Below are 10,137 nucleotides of genomic sequence, written 5' to 3'. Positions count from 1 at the left end.
CGCGTTGCGCGTCGTCGGATCTGCATCACACGTCTCCTTCTTTCTCTAATATCCATGTCTCTATTTCTCCTCTCTCCAGCAATCTCTCCTACTTCCACGCTGCTTTCTCATCTCTCTCCACGTGATTCCACTCCAGGAATCCTCTCCACCGCGCTGCTCCACGCACCTGAGATCCTCCTTCATGTCCCGCCTCCTCCCTCGCTGCTCCTCCCACGGTCACTGGTCAAACTGGGTGCGCAAAGCCGGGAGGTTCCCGGAATGGAGGAGGGAGGTGAGGAACAAGTTGAGGAAGACGATGGAGTGCACGGGTTGTGCTCCCGCGGTCGGCATCGAGCAGGCTGCGCTCGTGAAGGCGTGGGCCAGGAGACAGGAGACGGATTTGAGACAACGGCGATGGCGAAGGGGCAAGGGTGGTGTGCGGTAGCGTCAGCGTGCATGTTGGGACGAGACGTAGAGCGCAACCGTGTGACGAGGGCGGCCATGGTCCGCACGATGCAGACGACGGGCATCCATGAGTTGACGCAGGCGACATTAGAGGCGGTGATGACATTGCGGCAAGAGGATGGCTATTTTAGCATGTGCACTGGAGGTGTTCGATGAAATGGCGGCACGGGTTAATTCTATGCATCTGAGGTGTTCGATGAAACGATGGCGTGGGTGTTTTTTTTAGCTGCAGTGAGTGGCTATTTTGATCCATGGCTTCTTCTCTTCATTGTCTTTCTCATGAAAGGCACTTCTGAAATGGCGATACGTCTTTGCAATGTGCTCAACAAGGTATGGCGTTCAATGAAAATTGTTCTATGCTACATCTACTCTTATGATGTATATGGATCATGTTGCAAATTAGTTGAGCTATTTTTGTGTTGCTACATTTGATTGCTAGATTAGATTCCTTGGTGGATTTTATTGGACAACTTTGTTTGTTGTGTTAGCTTATTGTTTAGTACTCCCTCTGATCCATATTAATTATCGAAATACTACAGGTATCTAGATGTTTTTTAGGCATAGATATATCCATATTTGGGCAAATTTGAGACAATTAATATGAATCCGAGGAGTAGGTATTACCACTAAAGCTATGGTGTAGTATCTAGCCATGAAGGTAGTAATTACCACTATAGTCCGGCGTATAGTTACCACCATCTCACTTATGAACTTACCAATTTGTTCATGCTAGAGTTATCACTATGGCGCCGATGTAGTTATCAAGTGAGATCTACTATTTTGAACCCAATAGCTATGTATTAAAAAGCTTGGTAACCGGTATATTTACTCGTTGGTAACTACTGACTTCAAAGAAATTCACCCAAACATATTGTATCTACTTGTGAATAATCTGGTCTGGTAACTCATATATTATAGGTTGTTAATTTCTAATCTCAAATGAAGCCGCTAAGTGAATTCTTCATTCATTTAGTTTATAGTTACCATCATTACACTCATGTAGTTATCCAACCATTTAGGTTATAGCTACTGTCATGAACATCATTAAGTTATCTAGTCGTTTAGATTACAGTTACCATCATGATCTGATGCCTTTTAAGTTACAATTATCATCATGACACTCATGTAGTTACCCAGTCGTTTCTTTTACAGTTATCATCATGACACTCATGTAGTTACCCAGTCGTTTATTTTCCAGTTATCTTCATGACACACATTAGTTATCCAGTCGTTTAGGTTATAATTACCATCATGACACTCATGTGGTTATCCAGTCATTTAGATTAAAGTTACCAACGTGTAATCGATATATCTATCCAACTATCTAGGTTTTAGTTACCACCATATCACTAATAGAGTTACCCATGTTTTTGCGTTGAAGTTACCACTTGCATCATAGCACTATGTAGTTAACAAGGTTTTGTGTTACAACTACAAATGCCTTACAAATGTGGTATTGTGATGTAGTTACTCACCATGGCACTGTTGTAGTTAACAGGTTGTCCATGTTACTGGTCACGATCATGGTACCGTTATAATTATCAAGCTGTCTAAGTTACCCAGGTGTTCGAGTGATGATCATGTTTTTAAGCTGGTAACTACTTGCGCATACGTTTGGTAACTCGCATATTTGTGGTTGGTAACTTTGAATCTCGATTTGTTTTTGTTGAAACATACCCGATCGGGATCTAGTTTTGAAGCCCTCGTCATCACAAACTCAACGGTGAAACTAATCGTAAATCCGTCGCGTCGTTTGAGTGCTAAGACATTTTTAATTTTCGAATTACAAAAGAATCTTAGCTGACATGAGCATGCATCATCATTCCTGTTTTTTACTTGCATGCATGCAAGGAAGACACCACGCACTCGTCTTGCGAAACGGACCAGAAGGGGATGGCAGGAAGGGTACGGTAGCTAGAACTGCTACCGCACGGCTGGCATGTAGTCTAGTCTAATCCAAAGAATCCATATATATCAGGTTTATTGATCTTATTTTAACCACCACGGATGGTGACATATGAGGCTCCCATTCTCGTTGTATAGGAGGCCGTGGACATGACCCCTCTGTTTCAAAATATAGCCACGGACATTCATTATACTCTGAGAGTGTGTTCTGTGTTGTGCTTGGAGTTTGCCGCTCTGTATTGGACGTCATGGAATGTCCGGAACAAGGTCACTACCTAAGAAAAACATCTGATTGACTGCATGTGCAAATTTGCTATATTCTTTTAGCTCTGGATGCCAGCGGTGTTGGGAGGGATCACAGCAGCGGTCAAGTCGCTTCATCCTTGCTTAAACGGACAAATGAATCGACATGTTGAGGGCCTATAGTCTTTATTTTGTGTAGGGTGGTGGAACTTGTAGATTTTTTTTGTGCTATTTCTTGAAAGTTGGTAGACTCTGCATATCCTTGAAATTTGTTGGGTCAGTCGTTTAGGCTTTACATATAAGTCAAAACCTTTTTTTTTGTAAAAAAAGGAGGTGCTTTACTATGCATACAATTAATGTTACAAAATTTAAACCATTAATATATGCAAGTGTACATAGTTTGATCATGTAAAAATTATGTTAGTGTTGTATTTATGTTGCGAAAGTATTCTATGTTACATACTTTCCTTTTTTTACAGCATACTAAAAGTTTAAATAGCAATTAAAGTCTTGCGTGAAAAAACTAAGGTGACCAGAAGCTATCTGAGATGCTCTTAGGCTTCTCTCCGTGCTCCACCTTGACATTGTCTCTTAAGGCACAATCAATGCACCATATCTTAAGTTATATCATATGCATTACATATGAGTAGATACATTATAGTACATATAACCCTTCCAATAGTTTGTACCTTAGTGTCGTATCTAAATAAGCTGTCATTTAATATGTAATGTGTGAGAAAATTATGAGTTTTCTTGGGTTCAACAACAGGACTATCTAGATTAAGATACGTTATTTCTCTTTCTTCTTCTAGTACGGCGTTACGTCAGATTTTTGCTTACTTGTCAATGCTTTAAATATGGTACACAATGGGTGCATTGGGCACCCGTAGGCTTTAACCCTCCACATAATTTTTTGCCTGCGTAGTCAATAATTAATAAGGATAAGAGATGAACTTATCGCTTCTGTTAGATCCCTTCTGTACAATCAATCCAATACTCCTATATCGTTACTCCGTACTACTTTTATAATAATCATCTACTCCTCCCGTTTTTAAATACTTCTCGCTGTTTTAGTGCAACACTAAAACAGCAAGAAGTATTTAGGAACGGAGGGAGTAGTTTTTTTTCTTGAGGAATAATAATCATCTAGTTAGGCTCAAATCTCAATAAAATGTAGCCCACTGTAATAAATTGGGATAGTTTGTATCTAATCTAAACAACTAAAATGCATTAAGAGACGATGCTAAAAGACCATGCATTGGGCATGACCTTAGTATGGAAAAAATTTACACCCTGTTTGGTTAATGAATGGAGTAGCAGAAAATCTTTGGAGTTGAAAGAGTCAAGTGAAGTTAAAGAAGATAAGCAAGCAAATTTAGCGAGTTTTGTTGTTACTACTTGATTATTAAAGCGGTTTTAGTAGTTGAATGTTACCGGTTGCCTTTGTTTTCCAGAGTTGCTTAGATTGCAGTGTGACCTTTGAATTTGACGTTAGCATAGAGGATTAGAGGGTAGACGTCGTCGTCACTCGGAGGTTGCTGGCTAGTGCATCAACCGAACAAACGTGCCAGAGTAATCAGTCGTTCAACGTTATGGTGCGTCATCTGATATTATAGCCGGGTACTCCTATTCAACAAGAAACAGAAAGAACTCATGAGAATTTTTTTCAACGGGTGCAAAAAACTCCTGGATGAACTCGGATCGACTACAGGAGGAACTCCTATAGTCCTGCATACAACTGCACCGTTCTAGCTATATCCGATAGCTTGATATGGTTAATAACACAATGGGCTCTTTCAATTCACCTTGTATTCCGGATGGCATACTTCTGTATTTGAAAGAATACAACAGTTCCAGGTGACCTCTATGGCTCACCGCGATATGTTCAAAACTTGGATCCTTGGCCATTCCAGTAATCTTCTTACCCAGAGATGTATAACTGATATAACCCCTGAAACTCTGTACCAATGCCTCAGAAAATTACAAGGGGCACCAAGCCGCTACCTTTCAATCCTACAGTCAAAACCTATGAGTTGTATCCAATGAAAGAATGGAGATTCTTCCCTTCCCGAGTTTAAGCCTTGAAGCATCATGATTTGAGGAAATTCGCCTTTCAGGCGTCATGAACTGAGCACGGTTGCAAGCATCCATGATTCATCACGTCGAGCGAAATGATTCTGTGCTCCTCGGTGACCTGAGAGGAATGCCATCAGCAGCAGACCTGAGAGGAATTCCTTCAGCCCCATATGAATCCTCCTCCGCATGTTTAGGGATTCGAATAGGTAAATGTGGTTGGAGACCTGTGCATGAAGCCATGGAATAAGAACTTACAAAAAAAACAGATGTCATTCGTAGTCAAAATGGGAGGACATTTAGTCATACCATCAACCATATCCTTCGTCTTGTGAAGAAGAAATGTTCCAGAAAGGATAGTAACAAAACCACACATTTCTGTGACAATTTGCGTTGGATTTTGACGATCCCAATCCTGCATGAAGTTATAGTTGATATTAATAAATGACCCAGAAACACTGTTAATGGATAAATGATATTTGTTAGCCGATGCACCACTGGACAATATTTGTTAGCCAATAGGGAAGGCATGGATTATAATGATTCACAAACTTATAATCCTATCAACAGATATTTCATTTATTGTGTTATCAGTCATCCATTTGACCTATACATGCTCTATTTAGTCCTGTTGACAAGAGTTAACTGGCCCTCCCTCTAATGGAGAAGCAGGACTTCATGAGCATTGGAACTGCAGGATATAATCCAAAGTCCTGACTCCTGATAACAAAAGTTTACTACTCCATCTGTTCCTAAAAATAGGGCCTATTTTGTTTCCTTTGACCAAGCATTTGACCCGTAATTAGTCTATTAATGTGTTTTTTTGTGTGAATCCTTGATCAAACTGATACAATTGCATTCGTATTCAAGAGTACTTGTTTATGGTTATGATCTGTATCACATAAGTCACACATCAATGGAGTAATCCTTGATCAAAGGCTTGGTCAAAGGAAACAAAATACACCTTATTTTTAGGAATGGAGGTAGAAATTTAAATAAGTTAGGTCCTAAAGTAGAATTTTGTCCGAAGGAATTAACAACCAAAACTTTCGGAAATTTGGATTTGAAACTAATATCAATAAAGACAAAACCACAATTAACAGCACCACCTGGTGCTGCAAGGCAAAGGAGAGCACAAACTTGAGTGATCATCGGAAAGGTTACTGCAAAATTTAATGGAGCAAGACCAAGATTCTCTATAACGCAAAGATTGCCAAGTTATAGGTCGAACACTTTAACAAATACGAAGGATAACTCAACATTAATTAAGTATGTGCAACTGTCACATCAATGAACAATGTAAAGGATTGACTGGTATCAATTCAAGTAGCTGACTCATTCAAAGTAAAGACTGATATGTAGTACTACTTCTTGCACATTCTCACAATAAACTATATGGGTGAACTGATTTATGTCCAGATCATTGTTTAAGACGGAAGGAAAGCAATGCTCGAGGTCAATAATGTACACAAATAAAAATATCATGCTCCAAAGCTGTTACCTTGAACATTATTACACTAGCCAAAATGGTCAATGATGTAAACATCGTATAATATATGGGTGAAACAACTGCGGTATTGAATGTGTCAAGGGCCTGCAAGAGTGAACTATGTCAAGCTGAAAGTAATGTGGAGCATAACTACATATATGATATATCAATGGAAACATATTAATCAGTCTATGCTACGTATGTAAAGTATTCTCTTATAATTCCATAACTACCATGAACATAACATCAGTCAACGACCATACCTTGTTCAGATAGTTCATCTGTGTTAATATGCATGCAATTACGACAAGTGTGAACACCCATGTTTGTGGATAGACTAGCTGATTCATCCCTGAAAATGTCAGCTTTAAGGCTATTCCAAGAGCTTTGACACTCATGACCTGCCAAACCAAACAGGTACAGAAGGAAAAATCATATCAAAACAACTTAACAAGGGTTTTTTCTTCTACAGAACTCTTATGAAGGGTTAAGTAAACATATATCAAAAAAAGATCATGAGGTGAGGACCATACCGATAAAGACCCAAAAAGTGAGCAAACGCCAATATACACCATAATATGTGTCTGACCATACTGTGGGACAAAATGGAATATGAGCACAAAAGCTGCTGCAAGCACAACGGCTGCATAAAGTAAAAATGCTGCAACATAGAAGTTTAAGCCTTAGTATAGTTGATAAAAAAAAATCCAACATGTAATGTTTTACTTTACTATGCCAATCATATGAATGCAGAATAAACCTGGTTCAGTTGCAAGATCCCATACTTCCGCCACAGACTCGATTTCACGCTCCGGAGGGGCATGAAGCACAATAGTTGTCGAACCCACAACGCAAAGAATACACCCGAGTATACCAAATATGTGTAGATTCTCCCGCAAAATAATGCGTGCCAGAACAGCACTAAAAAGAGAGACGTGCTAGAAATATCAGATCTACTGAAATATAAGCTGCACACAATTCACTTAAGTAGTTGTAAATCATATTAAATATAGTTCTCACCTGATAATTATGCTAAGTGCGCCAAGTGGAGTGACCAAGATAGCAGGAGCAAAAGCATAAGCTGCGAAGTTAGCAACTTCCCCAACAATCACTGCAAAGGGCCAAATCATTAGTACCACATCATACAATAATGGAAGAAAATAACTATGTAGGAAATGCCTATCCACTATATCAAGAAAAATACATACTTGTTATCATTCCTATCCACCACAGTGGCTCAAGCAAGTAAGAGTAGCCACCAACACCTGTAGCAAATTAGCACAGTAAGCACAAAATTCTCTATGCAGCAGTCATTCGGTTAACCAGTACATGATACAGACTAATTGAACATAGGATACGATCGTGAGAAGATGTCGGAAGTTTAAAGGGTAACAAGCCAACAGACGGAGTCCGTTGCATATTTGTTTTGGTTGCAAAAAACTCTATGAGTTGTATTTCTAAGCCCATCATATTTGCATATGCTTGTTCAAATTGATCAAATGGTGGAAACTGCAGGAGCAAGAACTAAGGACTTGCAACGCAACATCATTATAAACAACAAGAGGAGAGGGGGTGCTGTCACCGCATCACCACCGCCCCATCAATTTTGCTTAGCATGATCTTACTGTAACAAGATCAAGTGACATACAAGAACGAGTCCCACCACCAGACCTACTCCAGGGAAGTCTCAATCCATGCTCAACAACCGTCCCGATCTCCAATGTGGCTTACTGCTCCAAAGTCCCAACTCCCCCACCTATCCAGGGTCCAGGCGCACTGACGACGCAAGCAAGATCCAAATCTCGCGCGGCTCCGCTCAGATCTAGCCTACGGACACAGCAACGCGGCGAGGCGGCGGCAGCATCACAAGAAGGGCCTCCTGATGTTCGTTGGGTAGTGCGAGACGAGACGGGGTCGAGCAGAGAGAGAGGGGAGATAGGTGAGTCCCACCTGCGCGGACGCCGGAGGCGCCGGCCTTCTTGAGCCCCTTCTTCTTGACGATGAAGCTGGCCCCGATGAAGAGGCTTGAGGAGACCGCCAGAAGCAGCCCCTTGATGTTGTCCGCCGACATCCCCGTGTACGACACCACCCAGCTCCCCAGCCGCTCTCCGCCCATGTTGGAAAAATCCGCCGCCGCCGGTCACCGACCCGCCCTAGTTCCTGCCCCTCCGCCTCCCCCCTCCTGAGGCGGCCGCGCACGCGAGATCTACAGAGGGCTGCTTAGTGCCTTTGTTTGCTCTCTTGGACTCTTGGTGTCTTGGCTTTTAGCCCCTCTACTAGTTGCTGCTGCGGCCCTTTGCGAGCTTTTGCGGGGGGGAGAAGAAGGTATCGCCCGCTCGTGCGCGGCAGAGGCCGCAAAACCACCAGCCGAGAAAGACGACTACGGCGACGACGTCGTCGAGAAGGAAGCGGGGCAGGGGGGGCACCGGGCAATCCAGGAGGCGTGCTGGGCTCGTGCCGTGTGATCTTACTCGCGAGAGAGCGGAGCTGAGAGCTGCCGTTTCTTTGTCCGCTCCTGGCTATACGGTGCGGCAATACGGTGCGAGTGTGGCTGGGCCGCGGCCGGTCGCTCGCTCTGCGCCGCACGGTTTAGGAGGCCGAAAATGCGGTGGATTTCGCAGCTTTCTGCCCAGGCGGTGGTCCGTTTCCACTGGCTGGAGCCGTCGATTGTCGCCGCTTTTCCCAAAGTGCACAGCCCTGATTTGTGTATACGTACGATTGATTGCAGGTGATGTGCCGAGTTGTACGGTTGATTTTCACGACCAAAGGGGGAAAAGAAAGTTCATTTTCACGAGCTGCATAATGCAGGCGTAGTGCGCTTTGCTTTTTTTTTTTGTGAGGGAACTTGCTTTCTTGGGGGTAAGGTGATGTGTTAGCGAGTCCAGCATAGGTAATAAGATGTTCCTTTCTTTTCGATCGGACAGGTGTTTTGCTGTATGAAGTAACATCCCACAGGGATTAGTGTTGGTTAATGTGATTTTCCCTCTCATCAGCCACTGTTACACGGAGACTTTCAATTCAGCTGCACATAATGCGGGGTCACACCCTGGTGAAACGTGCATTCAGCACGTGGGCCCCACCAGCACGGAGTGCCCGTGGGATTGCTCAAAACCTCCCTAGGGGGTTGAAGGGTTGGCACGTCGATGCCGAACAAGACGTCGTGTCGGGATTACTGAAATGACCGCTGCAACTACATACGGTGGTGGTGGTGGTGGCCATTGGGGCAGAGCGGCAAGACGGTGCAACTTTGACTCTTGACACGGGTGATGGTAGACAACCAGGTAGGCCAATGATGGCCGTAGGTTGCCTGCAAAGAAAACGGTGGCGGTACCGATATCACCGAAGGCGGGGGTGGCTTTACAGCTAAACAACCAATAAATGTTGGAATCAACCATGATGGATTGATGGTACTTCAATGTAATAGTACGTCCACTAAGCACACATGCCCGTCATAGTATGTCATCTACTAGGAATGAAACGCAACAGGCATAGATCATCAAACCTAGGGTTTGTTTTTTTGGATGGGGAGAGATAAAACCCACATTCGCTAACCAGCAATTCATAGCAAAATATTGATTACAATATGAAAACTCAAACTTCTTTGGGTGATTTTTTGATTTGAGCCTAGTGCCTAGCATTCAATAATTTAAAAAAAATGGCGTCCAGCTGTCGAAATTTCAGTTTTCATTTCAACTGGTGAGAACATGACTCAAATGAAACATGTCGGTCTCACAAACTCGTGGGACCAACCTGCGTTATGTGCCTCCCAAAATGTACAAAGCTTATGTTATGAATGTGTATTCATCCCCAACAAGTTAATTATGGTATAAATTCCAAATATTGAAGTCTTAGAGAGGTCCACGTAACAAGATGTCGGGGCCCACTGATTCTTTTTTAGAGACCTAAACGGTTGGTGTCGTCTGGTATTCGATGCACCAGGTCGCCTAGAAAAAAAAGAAATAAAACTACATGAAATTTTATGG

General features: G+C 42.5%; 1 protein-coding gene across 1 annotated transcript; it reads right to left on the bottom strand.

Annotated features, from left to right (window-relative positions):
* Positions 1 to 4,364: 4,364 nt before the first annotated feature.
* On the bottom strand, positions 4,365 to 8,720 carry LOC100823878 (probable magnesium transporter NIPA4). The gene is made up of 9 exons (XM_003568369.4): positions 8,105 to 8,720; positions 7,363 to 7,419; positions 7,175 to 7,265; positions 6,915 to 7,075; positions 6,688 to 6,815; positions 6,418 to 6,555; positions 6,167 to 6,259; positions 4,975 to 5,080; positions 4,365 to 4,892 (listed from the first exon to the last, which is right to left on the bottom strand). Exons 1-9 carry the CDS (start codon positions 8,268 to 8,270, stop codon positions 4,750 to 4,752), a joined length of 1,083 nt encoding a protein of 360 aa, XP_003568417.1. The 5' UTR covers positions 8,271 to 8,720; the 3' UTR covers positions 4,365 to 4,749.
* Positions 8,721 to 10,137: the final 1,417 nt, after the last annotated feature.

The sequence above is a fragment of the Brachypodium distachyon genome, chromosome 2, assembly GCF_000005505.3.
Source record: "Brachypodium distachyon strain Bd21 chromosome 2, Brachypodium_distachyon_v3.0, whole genome shotgun sequence".
Taxonomy (NCBI): Eukaryota; Viridiplantae; Streptophyta; class Magnoliopsida; order Poales; family Poaceae; genus Brachypodium; species Brachypodium distachyon.
The sequence above is the reverse complement of the archived record's forward strand: the minus strand, read 5'-3'. Positions and strand labels throughout refer to the sequence as shown.